Raw genomic sequence first — 16,475 nt, forward strand, 5'->3', positions numbered from 1 at the left:
ACTGACAAGTAGAAAACAAACAAAGAACCTTGAGCTCCTGCATGCGATCTAGGATGACTGTCAGGTCGGTGGAGCTGTTGGGATCTTGCACCTTCAGAGCCTCCTCAGCCTCAACTACCCAGGATCCCAATGAATCCAGCTGATCATTAAAGGTTTCATAGTCCTGGACTCCAGTCTGGCGTGGAAGAGAAATGTCATCAAAATGTAAAATTCATGATTCAGTATTAAATAACTCTATTCTTGCTTTGTTCAACTGTAAAAGCACAGTGGACATAAATAAATAAACTGGACTACAATATTCAAATTTAAATGAAAGATGATTGAGCTAAACTTTGAGTCAAAACTGTTTGTCATGAATCTATTTTCTTTACCTGCAGTGCGGTGAGCTGTCTAGTTAGGGCCTGCTCCACAGCAGCCAGCCGCTGGGTGAGAGAGAGGTGATCTGACTGGATGGCAGATGCTGCTGATGTGTCCACCTGCTGTTTCAGCTGATCTCCCAGTTCATGAAGAACCTGGAGGGAGGCTTGCACTGGAGCTTGGGACCGTAGGACCTCCTGAGAGAAAGTATCCATAAAATTTAGAGTCGAATGTCTTTTTCACACCCCCAAGAAAAACAAAATCCTCCATGGAAAATTAATGTACTACACACTTGGAGGTACACTGCTTGAGACTTTTTCAACATTATTGAACAATTACTTTTTTTTTTTTTTTACGTATATTTTTTCAGGCTTTTTTGCCTTTAATGTACAGGACAGTGGAGATAGACAGGAAACAGGAGGCAGAGAGAGGGGGAATGACATGCAGGATAAGACCGCTCGGTTCAGGATTCGAACCGGGGTCACCTGCAACGAGGACTATAGCCTCAACACAGGGGGCGGGTGCTCTACCCCCTGAGCTATGCTCAACCCCGAGAACAATTACTTTTCAACAAAAATCTGTTCAACTCTTCAGCACAATTACATAAAATAAAATTTCCTTGCAGGCCAAGCACAAATTATAATCTTATTACAGGCTTTCATAATAAAGCCCTGGAACAGGTTGAGTGTTTGCTTGATTTAAAACGAGTCAACATTGGCACAGCTGTGGCTTCACTCACGCTGCATACTTGAATCCAGTCGGACACTTCCTCATCAGCGATGTCCTTGCTGCAGGCAGTCTTGAGGAGCTGGTCTGCCTTCTCCTCCTGCAGCTGGATGCTACTGCAGCTCTGCTCATAAAGCTCCTTGTAACGCTGCCAAAGCTGAAGCAGGGCTTTACTGCTTCTCAGACGCTCCGCAATTTCCTCCAGTAAGCCAGTCCATCTGAGCGGAACAATGACATGGATCAGTGTGTCAGTGTGAGGATAATGTAAAGGATTTAACATCAGTGGAATCAAAACAAGTGTCTTGATTTTACTCACCTTGCATTGACGTCTTTAAGGGCATTGTTGAGGGAGTCTGACACTGAAGGGTGACACTCCTTCAGCAGCTGGTGGGTCACAGCACCAAACTTTCTAAGACTGCTCTCCTGTTTCTCCAGCTCCTCTTGCAAATCCTTCAGAGGTGAGACACAAAAACCATGTTGCTTGATTTAATGGCTTCGATAAACATATTGTTGTATGTACAACACAAGCAAGGCTCACAACAAGAATCACAGACATATCCTAATGTAATTAATATAAATACATCTGTCTTCATGGCTACATCCAACTGACATGGTTATTGTTGTACAGTTAATCAAACGCCTCTTCATCCCAACATACCTGCAGACTTTGCACCTGCAGCTGAACAGCCTCCAGGGAGCCTGTGAGGAGGCGGAAACGAGACACGGAGTACCTTCCCTCCATTAAGTAGCCATTGATCTCCTCTGAAGCCCGCTTGTATAGACTCCACTGATCCAGCACTGACTTCAGGCTGATCTTTAGTTGCCCTATCTGTAAAAATACATTTAATTGAAGGTGAGTCACAAAATACACACTGACACTTAACACTACAAAATACAAAAGGGTAGGACAGAGTAGAGCAGAACAAATGGAGTATAACTTAAGTACAACATTAAAAACACAAGAGAACAGGGGGGCTTACCAAGTGGTCCAGGTTAGCCCAGGTGTGATTGACACCTTGGAGCGTCTCCATGACGATACCACAGGCCTCATCGGTTTTGTTCTGGACAAGGGCACAGCCCTGCTCCTCCACCCTCTCTAGCTCTTTCTCTTTTTCCTTCACCAGCTCCTCCATTTCCTAAAAAAAAGTTGAATCATTGTTTTAACTTAAAAAGAAATATTAACTCAAAAAGTTTTGTTAATAATAACAACATGTGATGGGAAAAATATGTTTTGATGAATCAATGACACAGCCAGTGAGGCCTACCTGGCAGTCCTTGAGAGCATTCTGTACAGATGTCAAATCCTCTATTCTGTTTTTCCTCTTTAGTCTTTCTTCTTGATTTCCCATCCAGGACTTTAAGGCCTGAACACTGCTCTCATACTCCAGCCACATCTCCAACAGGCTCTCCAGGAACTGGATCTACGGATGTTTTATACAAAATAAACCATGAGCACTTGGTTGTTCTGCTCTCTGTTATGTGTTTGATTAACAGTATCGTTGTTTAGGGCCTCACCCTCTCATTAATGCGGCCTTGTAGGATCTGCCAGCGTCGATTCATGGCTCCCAGACGTTCAGCGAAGTCTGTCTTATCGTTGCGCTTGCTCTCCGCATCATGACCACTGATCTGCAGCACTGACTGGTTGACAAAGTCAACAGTCAGCTGCTTACAGCTTAAATCTACTCTGAAGCCCTAAAAGAAGGAAACAAAACAGTAGATTCACCATCAAAACGACAAATTTATAATTACAATATCGATCACTTCTCCATTATAATCAGATTAGTAAGAGAACATACATGAAATACTCAAAGAGGCAAGCCAAAATGAATTCAACTATCTAAATGTTGAGCATACTGTATATATATTAACTTAACAAAAATACTTCGGAACATTCCTTGCCAACCGGTTTACTTTTATTACAAACCGTAAAAAGAAAACCTTTTGCATTCTTGAAATGCATGTAATATATTACATTATAGGAAAGTACACTACCTTGTATTTTTGCAAGTAGTCCTGAATCACATTTGATCCAACTGCACTCTTGAGGTTTTCTTCGTCCTCCTCAATGACATTCTCCATCAACGATATCCAATTAAACAGCTCAGAAATGGCATGACGGGAAGCCAATTTCTCCATCTGGATCTAAGAAGAAAAAAAATTGCAAGCACATTAGATACCCAAGATGAAAAAATACACATGCTGCTAGTGTGAAAGCAACCTTGTCTAAAAACTTCTATATGCGTGTGAAGTGGCAGAAACAGGTAATCCTATTTGCTTTGGAGCAGCTAAGCTTGTTCAGTCGGGCCGCATGTGAAAATACCTGATGTAGCTTCTCCTGGACCACTGGGATGCGTGTGAGCAGCTCACTCCACTGAGTGTCAGTGCGAGCCAGGTCAGACCGCAGCACCACCGTGTCCACTTTCTTTAACCTCAGCAGCTGGTTGCCCTCAGCTACCACTGAGCTCTTCAGGCTGGATTTACCTTCAACTTCCTTGGAAAACTCCTGAGACAGACAAATGCAGGAATCACCAACTGGTAAGAAATCCAAAGTAAACTCACTGGCCACCAATTAAGTAATTAGACCTTTACAATTTAATGCAATCCAATAAAACAGCTCTGCTAGTTTGCCTCCTTCATGTATGTAAATGGGGTGAATGAAAGTCAGAGAAAGTAAACCTGATGGTGTCAGCTTGGGCTTCGGACCTACATTTTTTAACAGAAAGCCTGCATTACAAACTGGACTAGTGAGATATGAAATAAGAGTCCCTTTTGGAGGCAGTGTGGAGTCTAATGAAAGACACTATACATTTGCATTATGGAAAATGTAGGATCATGTGTTTTTAGGAGCTTGAGCCATACCAGAGACTAAAAGTGAGAAAATCTTGATATCTGATGCTTCAACTGTGATTATTCTTTTTAACATCTGGGTTCCCCAATTTTATGGCAGTGCAGTACTAAATCACTGCAGTACACCTCTAATAATTCTCCTACAATTGCCTTTAACTAAGGGGCGCTGGTCTTTAGACGCTGTGGCTGTCCACTACTCCTACATAGGTAGGGTGGGTGTTGAGGACTTATTTCACTGCAATGCGCCAACATTATATAAATGTACAGATGAAGTTTCCACACAATGCAGCATAACAAAAGTGGAATTACTCCACACGTCTAGCAGTAGTAGAAGCCTGTTGTAATTGTGGCAGTGCTAACACTCAATGTCTACATGTCTAGCAGCACTATTTGTGGAAAATAGCTAAAATCTCTGAATCAATATGAGAAAAAAAAATACACATTAAGAAAAAAGAACAGTTTGTGTTGTCTCACAAGAAAAGCGGAGAGATGGTCTCTGACAGTTTCCAGCTCCTGTGGGACTAACACTGCCTGTGTGTTCCAAAACTCCAGACGATCCAAAGCAGAATGGAGCCACTCGCTAAGCTCTGCACACTCCCTCTGATACCTAGAAAGAAAATCACAGGCTAAACTTAAAACATTGCAATAAAATGATACTTAGTTTAAAAATCACAGTTTATCTGCAGTGATGAATCTGAAACATGGACTCGGATTTGGGGAATTAATGCCCACTGCTACAGTACAGTCTCCACCTTAAGGCCCCTTCTTAAAATGTGAGGTCTTAAATAGAATGTTTGTAATGTACCTATGGGATATCATTTATACTGTGTTTTCTGACCTGGTCCAGTGTTTTAGGATGGCCTCCAGGCGCTGTAGCTCCTTGTTGACCTTGGCGGTGTTGTCGAGCCAGTGTTCCCCCAGCAGCGCCAGTTGATTCTCCAGTGCAGGACAGCAAACTGACACCAAAAGATGTTTCCCTTCATCCAGCACCTGGTATAGCTTGTGTTGGTGCTCTGTAAGTCTACCCTTCAGACCCTTTACACAGAATGGAGGTTGAGCAAATAGAAACCAAATCTTAGAAAAGCAGGTTTTTAAGCTGGATCGACACCATCTGAAAAGACTTTAATAAGATATTGAAAAAGTAGCCCTTTTCTAGAGCTATATCCATGGTGCCTCAACTAACTAAATCTTAATTAACTAGACTCCAGAAATGAATGTGAGTATGAAGCATTCATCTCACAGGAAAACAAAAGTGCTGAGAGAGGAAGAAGACGTGTATATTCTGTGTTTATTCCCACTTTGACTGTATCATATTTAGACAAGGAGGTCTACGGAGGACATTTAGCGTTAGTATCCTTCATCTTCTGATGTCACTTTTACCTGATACAATGAGATTCTGTCCATGAGTCTTTCTTCCGTCTCCTCCACCAGGCCAACAGCAGGGATACTTCCTTCAACTGCCTCCAATTGTCGATTCAGACTCTGGTAATCCTGCACCAAGCGACACCAAGTCTAGAAAATAAAGTAATAAAGACAAAACATTCATTGCCAAATACTATTCTTGTAAACCAAGGTCAGTCAATATTCATCTTCAGTTTTTCTCTATCTCTATACAACTTAACATTTTTTCACTTGTGAAGGGATCAGGAAAAGTATGATACTGTATTACTGTTCCACTATGAAAAGTTAATAAATGTAGAAATAATATGGTAATTTATCCTTTTCTGTGTGTGTTTTTGTAAAATATATGAAAACATTGCCTTGAGCAACTACTGTGCCCTTATGTCATTGAGTAAAAATAAGCTTTCCAGCACAGTGTGTGTAAAGCTTCTTTAGCTTTAACTCGAGAAAAAGTAAATTGAGAATTAGAGTATCTATTCCTTTCAAGTAAGAAATAAATATTAACAAAAGAATAAAAAATAATTTGGCATTTATAGAGGCTTTTGTACTGGGCCAGAACATTTTAAAAATTGTCAAGACGCTTTCAAAAGAACAAAAACATAGTTAATACAAATTGTTTTCTTTCTCACCTCCAGGATACACTCCAGCTCAACACCTTTACTGTGAGCCTCTTTGAGGACGCTCTGAGCCTGGGCCATGGTCTCCTCCAGGGTTTGACTCTCTACAGGAAGCATCAGGCCACTGATTTTCCTGAAGTATGTCTCTGTTAAAATCATATGTGACTCCAGACCCTGAAAGAACTCCTAGAACACACAAGCAGACACACAAAATTTAATAGCTCTTTCTTTCTCTTTGGGTTCAACATTTCACATTGTTCCTTAATCCTACTCCTGTAGCTAAGCAAAGTCCCAAATTGACCAAACCTTATGTTTGTCCAGGTGATTCTGGACTTCCTCCACAGAGCTGGCAATGATCCTCTGATCGGCAGCCATCTTGTCCTTAGCTGTGTCCACCAGGTCAGTCAGATCCTGCAAAGCACGCTCATACTGCTCCTTAAGGGCCATGTTCTGGTTCAGCCCACTGCGCCGGGAACCCACCGTCATCACCAGCTCCTCATAGGAATCCTGAAGATACACATTGTATTATATAAATTTGTTTTGTTTTGCTAATGTGATCTATCAAACAAAGTCATATGTGAAGCATGACAATTTAAATATTCTCGAAATGTCACACAAGCATCATGTAAAGTTTATTCTACTAGATTAAGATTAAAGATTTTTCAAAGTTTTACCAAACAAACTTAATCATTGTAAACAGATTTACTTAAAAATATGAAAAGAAACTATACTGAGCAGGTTTTACTGCACATCTTTCAGTTTGAGCAACTTTTATTGGTCGCTGCCAGTGATCTTCTTTACCTGAAGTTTCAGTAGTTTGTTTGTTGATATCTGATCTGCCTGTAGTGCTGCTCCTTTGGTTTTAAGCTCTGTGATCCTCTGTTCAAAGTCTTTCAGGTTTTCCTCTGCACTGACAATGACCTGCAAGAAATGACAGTGCTGATGAATGACAGAGGTTTTTTTTTTGTTACTCTGTAAATCTTGATTGATGGAAGATGAGCAGATTGCATGTGTGTGTGTGTTCATGTCTGCATCAAAGCTTGGATTACCTCCAGTTGTTTTGAGGCTGGTCTATCCATGGCTCCAGCTAAGGCCTGTAGGATCTGGCACTTGGTCTCAATTAAAGCAGTTTGGAGAAGTTGCAACTCAGTCTGTTTGACACAGAAGACAAACGATGCAACATTTATATTAATACATACAATCGCTGCAAATCTGACTATATACAATATTTCAGTTTTAACAGGAACATTCATCAAGAGAACAGAGCATCTAGCAAACCTGGTAGGCTGTGAGTTCATGTGTTCTGGTCCTCATGTGGTCACAGCTTTGTCCCAGAGCAGAACCCAGAGCTCCTAATCTCTCTTTCAGGCAGTCAAGGTTGTCCTCCAGCAGGGCCTGGTCCTCTTGCCTCAATCCTGAAGATCCAGCTAGCAGAGACTGGCTGAGCTTCACCTCCTCCGTCATGTGCCTCACATCATTCTCCAAGGTCTGCAGAGAAGACCAGAAACAAAGAAAAAATACTCAAAAAAACCAAACTGACAAGATTACATCAGATATGGATTTATCTTTTTACATTTAATTTTATTACCCATGCAAAATCCAAAAATTTCCCCTTGAGCCATATAATGTATGAGTCATTATTAAATTAAATTAAATATTAATAATTCTTTCAAGACAAATAAAGCTTGATTTTACCTCCTGCTTTTGTAGCTGAGTCTCTGTATTTTCAGCCAGCAGCACTGTGCCAGAAAAGACGTTGTTTTCCACACCATCCAGCCAAGAGGAGGTAGATGACACAGCTGTGTAGAGCTGCTGTTCCATCTGCGCCACCTGTGTCTCACCACCACCGGGCTATGTACACACAAAAGTGTTGCCAAGTCCCATTGAAACATGTTGAACTACATACTTCAGTAATGTTGCAATATAATGTGCTGGAATATACAATATTGTTATAGAAACAATAGAAACCTGAGTGGTCATGTCTTCTATGGTTTGTCTGAAGCTGTCATATAAAGTCTTCAGGGTGGATTTATCAGCCTGGATCTCTCCTTTAAACATTGATCCACCTGTCGTCACACGAGAAGCTCTGGAGTAAACCTGCAAATAAAAGAGACAGCACTTAACAACAGTTCCCTGCTTTAAAAATCACAAGAATGAATATACTTTGTTTCTACTAATATTTGTGCTAACAATAACAGTACCGGGTGTTTGTGGTCCTGCTCCAGGGTTTTCTGCAGGAGCTGCAGTTTAGTTTTGAGCTCTAGTCTCAGGCTCTCCCATCTCTGCTTCATCTGCTCCCGTGCCATCTGAGCTTCCCTCTCAACCAAAGCTTCTGGTGAAAATGGTGCCGTTGTACTACAGTGACAGAAATATGAATGATTTAATCCATTTATAATCTGCCACAGGAATAATAACTTACATACATATCATGCCATTGTGCTGTTTACTTACCATACTCATATGCATATGATTATGGTATAACAGTATGTAAATACCTGGTACTGCTAGGGGACGCTTGCTGGATAAGGATCTCCTCTCCTCTGCTAGCAACTGACTGAAGCAGCTTTTTCTGCTCTGCAAGCTGCTCCTCCAGTTCCTAAAGAGCAAACATGTAAAAACTGTTAGCTTAATCCATAAAAAGTTCAAAAACAGGACATTTCAGTCTCAGCATCAGTTAACTGACTCTACACTGCAATGCAGAATGAGTACTGAAACAATATAAAAAAGTCTGTAAAAATGTACCCTCTGTCTCTGAAGGCTGTCCTGGTGCTGTTGGGAACGTGTGGTCCGGGCCTGGGCCAGCCAGTCCTGAACACTGGGACTCTGAGAGAGACTGGAGTCTGATTCACTGTCCTCTTGCTCCTGTAGAGAGCCCTGCAGGAACGGATAAAATATTGTAAAGCAACAAGCTTTCTTTAAGAAATCCATATCAACAAGGAAGCAAGACCATTAAAGGCAGTAATTGCAAATCTGTCCATGTGCATAAAAAGAGGTGCCACAAGGGAGCTTCAGGAGAAACATTTATTGGTATCTTTGGCTAGTAGACAGATAGCAAATTGACTCAACACTAAGGTCAACCTAATGTATCATTATTGTAATGCAAATGGGATTGTGCACACCAAGTATAAAAATGATCATGTTGCAGCTGGACAGAAAATTTCACATGTTATTTTGGAAAATATCTTTATCTACATTGTGAACATGGTAGCCACAGGCACACACTTACATATATGTCAACATTAAAAGTATGTGTTGCCACCTCACCTGGATGTTAATCTGCTTGTCTTGCAGCATCCCCTGCAGCTCCAATAGGCCACCCTTCAGTGTACGTAACTTTCGGGCCAGCTGCTCAGCTTCCTCTCTGGTCTCTGTCCGGCCCTCCAGCAGCAGATTCTCACTGTGCATGGACAGCTCCGACAGGGTCAGCACCTTCTCTTCTATCTCCAGCAACATGTTCTGCAGCAGCAGAAGGAGAGAGGCCAGCTCAAACATGTTGTCTCATCACCTACAGCAGCTCCTCTCTCTACACAACAGACCCTCCAGACAGTGGCATTCAAATAGGGGGCCAGGGTCTGCTTGAACCCCCTACTCCAGCAGCTTTCCCGGGCCCCAAGACAGGGATAGCTCTCCCTCTGCTTTCATCCTTGGCCCACCTCTACAGCCTCGCCTCCTGTGCAACATATTACCACTAATCCTTCACGCTACATGCTCTGCAGCAAATGTCCTCTCTCTCAAACCTAAAAGCAATGCCCATGTGCAGAACACCATTTTAAGTCCAAAACAGTTAAGGATGTCCATAAGTGAATGCAGCTCCGGTGTTTGGAAAAACATTTGTTTTCTAATAGCACAGCCACCACTCTGTGATCGATAGCTTCCGCAGAGTGCAACAATCCCTTCTTCCCGCTTCACCCTCCCCGCCCTCTAGGATTCCCTACTTGGATATTCTAGCAGCTTTGTCACCAACACCAATCCCAGCAGTGGGATCTATTAATCATCTGAAAGCCACAACCCCTGACTACTCAGCCCTATGCTGCTAACAGGCCCCTGTCACACAGAGACATCTGCATAATCTGCTTAAGACTAGTGCTCTAGTCGCTTAGGAGCCCAGCCATGTGAATGCCCCTCTAACTCCACTAATGCTCTTGTTTACCCATAGAAAGGTTCCTGCCCCCTGGGATCATCCATATGTGATAAGATGAAATATTGAACTTTAAGATGGATGTAAATAATCCTTTGCTAAATTGACTTAAGTGTGCGGACCAGGGACAACACATGAACACCTGTAAAAGAGTTCTCCAGAGCTGCTGATGTCATTCCTAATAATCTGCATTTTTTTTTTTTTTTTTTTTGTAATTTCATATTTATGCTCATACATTAATTGGTGTCTGAAGTGATAGTTCAGATCTATTTGTTTACATTCATTGTATGGACAGCAGGGGGAGCTCTTACCTGACATTCGGTGAGCTGGTCCTCCATATCTGTCTCTTCTAAAGGTTTGGTTTCGAGGATGGAGGTGACAGCACTGCGCATACTGGCCAGACACTGGGCCAGTTCATCTGCCTGGGTGTGATAACGTAGTATGGCCTGTTCTTGACGTTGGCCCTCCAGTCGGTCACAAACGCGCTCCTGGGATACGACACATCACATTTTATTTACCACATAAACATATTATAATGTAAGGTAATATTAGTAGAAATTTACTTTCACAATGCTCACAATAAATACCTCCAATATCTGCTGTTTCCCTGTAGCTTTCATGTGGATGGTGGCCATCCTTTCTGCTAAAACAGCGAGGGAGGACTGCATGGCCAGCTGGTCGGCCATGTCTGAGTCCACTGCTTCAGAGGCCAGATCCTCTGTGAAGCTTGTCTGCAGCCTGTCTATATCCTCCTGCACACTCTGAATCTCTTCTATCAGATCCTGCAATAAACAGTAATTCTTACACTCAATTCACTTCAGCAAACTAACAACAAGGACAGTGATGTAATTTTGAGATAACAGATCCTATTCTTTCTCTGCCAAATCTCTTTATACATCAAACTAATCTATCTAATCTATCTATTGTGAAGTTTAGGACTCACCTCATGGGTTTTCATGTGACTGTCTGGGCTCTTATCTGTCTCCAGAGGCTCACTCAGTTTGGCCTCCAGAGCCTCCATTTTAGCAGAGATTGACTGGAGTGTACCCTGGTAATGCTGTTGCTTTTCCAGAGCTTCATACAGAGACCTCTGCTTCTCACTGATCTGTTGGAAGACAAAGTTGTGTACGCTTGAAAACTTTACAGATAACATTTTATTTTAGTGGACTGTTTTTGTTTAATCTACTTATAAATATCTCATTAAAACATAAAAGAAAGTCAAAGTTTCTTTTTCCACAAGTTAGTCAACTAGGCTACTAAACATCTTATTTAAAAGTGCACAATATGAGGTAAAAAGATGAGTTTTTGTGTTTTAATGAAAACAGTCACTGAGAATCAATGACCATCAAGGTGAGGTCTATTATTCACATACCACATTCTTTAACGTTTCCCATGAGCGCTGTAAGTCATCTAAATGGGCCACTGACTCAAACGTTGGGTCATATAATTCTTGGATTGGGGCTCTTGTAAGTGTTCCTCGTCCAGTCTGAAATACATGCAAATAGCATCATCAGCAGTAATCAGCAGCAGCTCTGAAATAAACCTGTAGCCTGACAGGTATACTTTTATCAAATCCCAAAATGTATTGTGTTATTGTCCATTAATGAACTTGCTGGTGCAGTGGCAGAATACATTTGCATTGCGCCCAGTAGGCGAATGGCCACAGTGAAAATTTGTCCCCAGTTCAGCTCCAGCCAGGGACCTTTTTCGCATGTTTCACTAGACAGTTATCATCGTACAGGACACATAAAAGATTACTGGAAAATTAGAGAAAGCTGGAAAGCTAATTGAAAAGGAAAGATCATGGGCCAAATGGAAACCACAAAGTATGTGTATTTTTGCTGAGAAACCATACTGAGTAAGAGAAAAGACAGATACCTTGCTTATAGTGGCTTCAGTGTGAGTGATGGGAGAAGGAGAGCGACAAACAGGAGGAGAGGAGATCTCACTGTTAGTGCCCTCCTCTCCAGACTCCTCAGTTACAGGAGACAGGAGGGTGTGACAGCGACCAGCAGTCATCTGACACGCCATGCAAAAAACATTAACAGGAGAGCAGACATGCAAGATGGAGTGGGATAGATTAATCATAAAGCAGCCAAAAAGTTTAATTAGTAAAATTAAAGGAATTAAAACTTTTTGAGCAAAAGTCAGAAACAGCAGAATGACTCAGGGGTTTATTAATTAGCGTATGTCATTAACAAAAACAATACAAAGCTTTATTAGTACGTTATGTGGTAACATTATGTTCTCTTACCATCACAGCTTGTGCCTGCGATTTCTTAGATTTCTCGCTATCCATCTCCTCAGGCAGTCCCTCCACATCGCTCACTGTCAGCAGCATGGTGGCATGCTTAGCCTTCACTGCCAGCATCTTGCATTTTGAGTTCAGTGAGGCAATCTGCTCTTGGTAACCTTTGATCTTTTGGGCCAGTTCCTATTTAAAACAGTAACTTATTTCAACCACTTATTTCATGCTGTGATAGTAATGAAGACATTTCACTTGATTTGTTTAAATTCATTAGTTATAATTCAATATACACACAGCCATCTGACCACACTGCTGCAAACATTCATAAATAAAAATGTGACTTTATTGTTGTCAGCATTTCTTCCTGTGAATTCCCTCCTTTCCTACATTGCAGTTGTCCTTGACCCTGCACATGATAGATGGGTTTAAGTGAAGGAATGTATGTATTTTTACTTCATGGTGAAGGATCTGGGCCTGCAGTTCCTGGATGTTGCTTGAGGGGATCGGGCGGTCCTGGATGACACGGTGTGCTTCTTCTATCAGCCCCTGTAGATCTCTCACTTCCTGTTCATATTGCTCATACTGCACCACGGCCTCCTGGAAACAACAGGAAGTTTCATTGCTACCATTATGTGAACAATACAAACCCTCAAAATGTATTTTTTAGAATATAAACATTAAGAGGACCATGTAATCCTGCATTGCATCTTTCGTCACAATGCAGAATTGATATTGTGACCTTACTGTCCTGCAGTAATAGTGCCCCCTACTGTACCTGTAGGATGTTGCATTGCTGAATGGCCACATGCTGCAACTGACTAGCTTCTTGCTGCAGACGCAGTGCTGTGCGACAGATGGCAAGGTTGGGCATCACCTCCTCTGGGACCCGCAGAGCACTCTGACACAGCTGAACTGCCTGCACCTGCTGCTTGAAACTCTCCATATCTGCTAACAGGCGCTGCAAACGGGGGAAAGTTTACAATGTGTGAAATTGTTGACACGCTACAACATGCAAAGTAAGCATTCAAGGTGCTTTATGGTAAATTACAGGCCGTAATATGGATTATTTTAATGTTATGTGGCTACCTGTCTTTGAGCTAGTTGCTCTTTGAGGCTCTGGCGTGCCAGTTCTGGTGAGGTCAGTGTGGCTTGAACCTGCTCCAGAGCAACATGTAGGGCCTTAACTTCGTACTCCAAGGCTTCCATACTCTGAGGACATATTATACATGAGTCAATTATTTATTTATCGCAAGATATAAAGTATGACTAGTGGTATACCTTCAGGTAAATGACTCATGTGTGAAATAGAAAAGATGAGATAGATAAGGCATTCTTTGCTTTTTTCTTTACCTTATCAGCATCCTCCAAGCTCTGCAGCCGTGTCTTGATGCTTTGCTGAAGCTCTTCAGTGTGTCGACTGAGTTCACACACCTGCTGGCTCATAGACTCAACCTGCAGCACCTCAGACAGAAGATCCACTTTCTCAGCCATTGATTCCAAGTCCCCATGGAGCTCCCGAGACTCGCGCAGGACAGCCTGATAACAAAAAAACAAAAAGGCAGTCAATGCAGAGCATGTGTGGTGTGGACTCTAGGGGGAAGAGACCAGACGATCATTTGCAGAAGGTTGGCAATATGTCAAAGACAGAATAATGATCCTCTCTTTGCTCCAGCAGGGCTGCACCTGCCTTTCATAAGTGTGTACATGAATAAGGATCCAGTAGTGATCAGTAGTGCAATCTTAGCGTCCATGAATTGTGAATGTATAGGCTTGAATCCAGCTCGTGCCATGTGTTATTCATTCTTTTACAATGTCTCTTCTTAAATGAAAATGGAGGAGGGTAAAGAGCTCATGATTGTTTAACGAAGAATCAGTGTGTTTAGATCTACAACTCACCTGGTACATCCGAATCTGCTCCTGTAGGTGAACAGAGGAGTTCCAGATGATGTTTGCCCTCACAAGGCTTTTGGCTTTTTCTGACCACCTCACAATGAAGTCCAGCATCTCATTGTACTCATCTAAATAGCAGACAGCCTGAAAAGCCAAGATAAGAGAGAGGATATATTCTACTGAGGAACAATACAAAAGAATTAAGTGCGTGTAACTGTGACACACAAATTATGGATGTTGTAACCTGCATAAACACGTGCTACATGCTATGAGGATACATAAAAACAAACCTTTTTGAGCCAGTTGTTCCTGCAGTCTGCTAGCCGGGATGTGTGGTGATGCATCTCTGATAACTTGCTGATGGCATCACTCAGCTGTTTGGCTAGCAGGGGGTTTCTGCGGCCAAACTCTTGTATAGCAGCATCCAGTTCTGAGAGAGTGCGCCCACAGGAGTCCAAGTCCTCAGCCAGGCTCTGAACAAAGAAATGCAATGTGTAATTTCATATCCTGACAACATCTAATACTCTTAAATTATAGTAAAGCTTCAGGGTTCAGTAAGATCAGGGAAAATTAGGTAATCCACCTTGACCTCCTCTTTGGCATGATCAACATCTGGTGATTTTTCCTTGAATTTAGTGGAGATTGCTTTGAGTTTCTCGGAGATGTCATGGATTCTGGAGGTGAAGTCCTCTTTTATTTCTCTAGTTTTCTGAATTTCTCTCTCTTTTGAAAGAACCTAGAACATATTCAGAAATATTAAGTGATGCCACATGACTTAACATTTAACACTTAACATACTATAGGTGTTTACTTGAGGAATGAAGTTAAAATGAAACGTACCTGATCCTCAATAGCACCCAAAGCAAGTGAAACCTCGGCTAGCTGCATGGAAATTTCAGACGGTAGTATGGTGTAGAGATCCAGGTACTTGCTCTGTTGCTGCTCCGCTAATTTATCCACATTTTGACGATAAGTAATGACCTCTCCATGTACAACCTATATATGACAAATAGGGGACAAATGTGACCTTTCTCCGATATAAAGACCAATGCACACATCATATTCAGTTAACAATGCTTTGAACAATGTTGTCTAATACTGCAGTGTAACTTCAAATCATTTGGAACATTTTGTTATGTATGACACAAAATTATTTTATAAACTCGAAAAATTATAAATCACCTTCAAATACAATGGATGGCTATAATGTAATCACAAAGTTAACATTTCTCTCTTTAGACAGCAGGTTTACCTCAAGCTCCTGGAGTAGAGAATCTATGTCCGGTGTGGGGTTGAGAAGAAGCTCCCTGCTTTCTTGGATCCAGGCCTTTACAACACTAAGTTCCTTTTCCACTTCCTCTCTGTCCCTCAGCTCCTGAGCTGTCTGAGCCCGCTTGGTCCTGGACTGTGTCAAGAGGCTGGAGGCAAACAGAGAAATTGAGAATGGAAAAATGCACTGAATGTTTTCATGTAAATACAGTAATAATTTACTGAATCTACCAATTCATTTAAAACATGTTCATAAGAATAATACTAACTATTAAATATGAACAACCTATTTACAAAAACAACTTGCCTATAACTTTTTTAGTTTTTTGTTTTACTACCTTTCCATTTGGTCTTGTACAGCTCTGATCTCCTTCAGGCTGGGCAGCTCATCCTGTTCATTTGTTGGTGAAGGCACTTCTACATCATGCAACAGACTGAGTGCATACTGCCGCAGCAGTGTGAGAGAGGAGAGCTCTCTCTCCAAGTCTTGGCTGAGCACGTCATGCTGGTCTAACAGAGACTGCAGAGTGGCTTTGGAGGCCTTCTCCACGGCACTGTCAGGGAAACGACTCTGGAGCTCATCGGAGACTGCTCTTACCTTCACCATCTATACAAAATGATAATTATGACAGTTCAAGTGATGCAAAGCAATATTTTTATATATTCTTGAACTCCATATTTTCTTCCATTGTCCGGTTCCATTGCTTGTGTACCTTCTCTCTAAAAGTCCTCCATTCCTGTGCTGTGTCCTCTAGTACTCTCTCCTGTCCCCGTGCCACACTGCGTAGTCTGGTCCAGCGCTGCCACACAGTGGTCATGGAGCGGCTGATGGTGGCCTTGCTGGCATCGCTCCCCACCAGCTCCAGCTGGGCAGCTTGCTCCTCTAAACCACTCAGCTTCTCTTGGAAGCCACTCACAAGTGACACAAGGGACTGAAAGGATGAAAAGATGGTAAATAAATAGAAAGTATTCATGGGTGCAC

General features: G+C 41.9%; 1 protein-coding gene across 2 annotated transcripts in view; it reads right to left on the reverse strand.

Annotated features, from left to right (window-relative positions):
- syne1b (spectrin repeat containing, nuclear envelope 1b) overlaps positions 1 to 16,475 on the reverse strand; it is a 72,847-nt gene that overhangs the window by 15,855 nt on the left and 40,517 nt on the right. For both annotated transcript variants that reach the window (XM_053335086.1, XM_053335087.1), the window contains exons 81-121: positions 16,207 to 16,425; positions 15,832 to 16,100; positions 15,477 to 15,642; positions 15,065 to 15,220; positions 14,808 to 14,960; positions 14,515 to 14,697; positions 14,231 to 14,368; positions 13,685 to 13,870; positions 13,421 to 13,543; positions 13,110 to 13,292; positions 12,788 to 12,931; positions 12,341 to 12,520; positions 11,965 to 12,105; positions 11,459 to 11,572; positions 11,030 to 11,191; positions 10,674 to 10,868; positions 10,398 to 10,574; positions 9,213 to 9,404; positions 8,691 to 8,822; positions 8,444 to 8,544; positions 8,150 to 8,303; positions 7,917 to 8,045; positions 7,644 to 7,799; positions 7,227 to 7,436; positions 6,998 to 7,099; positions 6,750 to 6,869; positions 6,255 to 6,455; positions 5,961 to 6,134; positions 5,311 to 5,442; positions 4,769 to 4,965; positions 4,405 to 4,537; positions 3,404 to 3,586; positions 3,076 to 3,225; positions 2,599 to 2,775; positions 2,349 to 2,504; positions 2,064 to 2,219; positions 1,742 to 1,912; positions 1,400 to 1,533; positions 1,097 to 1,301; positions 372 to 554; positions 29 to 175 (exon numbers count right to left, since the gene is read on the reverse strand). In XM_053335086.1, the coding sequence (XP_053191061.1) occupies positions 29 to 175; positions 372 to 554; positions 1,097 to 1,301; positions 1,400 to 1,533; positions 1,742 to 1,912; positions 2,064 to 2,219; positions 2,349 to 2,504; positions 2,599 to 2,775; positions 3,076 to 3,225; positions 3,404 to 3,586; positions 4,405 to 4,537; positions 4,769 to 4,965; positions 5,311 to 5,442; positions 5,961 to 6,134; positions 6,255 to 6,455; positions 6,750 to 6,869; positions 6,998 to 7,099; positions 7,227 to 7,436; positions 7,644 to 7,799; positions 7,917 to 8,045; positions 8,150 to 8,303; positions 8,444 to 8,544; positions 8,691 to 8,822; positions 9,213 to 9,404; positions 10,398 to 10,574; positions 10,674 to 10,868; positions 11,030 to 11,191; positions 11,459 to 11,572; positions 11,965 to 12,105; positions 12,341 to 12,520; positions 12,788 to 12,931; positions 13,110 to 13,292; positions 13,421 to 13,543; positions 13,685 to 13,870; positions 14,231 to 14,368; positions 14,515 to 14,697; positions 14,808 to 14,960; positions 15,065 to 15,220; positions 15,477 to 15,642; positions 15,832 to 16,100; positions 16,207 to 16,425 (6,684 nt within the window). The remainder of the gene's footprint in view (positions 1 to 28; positions 176 to 371; positions 555 to 1,096; positions 1,302 to 1,399; positions 1,534 to 1,741; positions 1,913 to 2,063; positions 2,220 to 2,348; positions 2,505 to 2,598; positions 2,776 to 3,075; positions 3,226 to 3,403; positions 3,587 to 4,404; positions 4,538 to 4,768; positions 4,966 to 5,310; positions 5,443 to 5,960; positions 6,135 to 6,254; positions 6,456 to 6,749; positions 6,870 to 6,997; positions 7,100 to 7,226; positions 7,437 to 7,643; positions 7,800 to 7,916; positions 8,046 to 8,149; positions 8,304 to 8,443; positions 8,545 to 8,690; positions 8,823 to 9,212; positions 9,405 to 10,397; positions 10,575 to 10,673; positions 10,869 to 11,029; positions 11,192 to 11,458; positions 11,573 to 11,964; positions 12,106 to 12,340; positions 12,521 to 12,787; positions 12,932 to 13,109; positions 13,293 to 13,420; positions 13,544 to 13,684; positions 13,871 to 14,230; positions 14,369 to 14,514; positions 14,698 to 14,807; positions 14,961 to 15,064; positions 15,221 to 15,476; positions 15,643 to 15,831; positions 16,101 to 16,206; positions 16,426 to 16,475) is intronic.

The sequence above is a fragment of the Scomber japonicus genome, chromosome 16 (genome assembly GCF_027409825.1).
Source record: "Scomber japonicus isolate fScoJap1 chromosome 16, fScoJap1.pri, whole genome shotgun sequence".
Classification (NCBI taxonomy): Eukaryota; Metazoa; Chordata; class Actinopteri; order Scombriformes; family Scombridae; genus Scomber; species Scomber japonicus.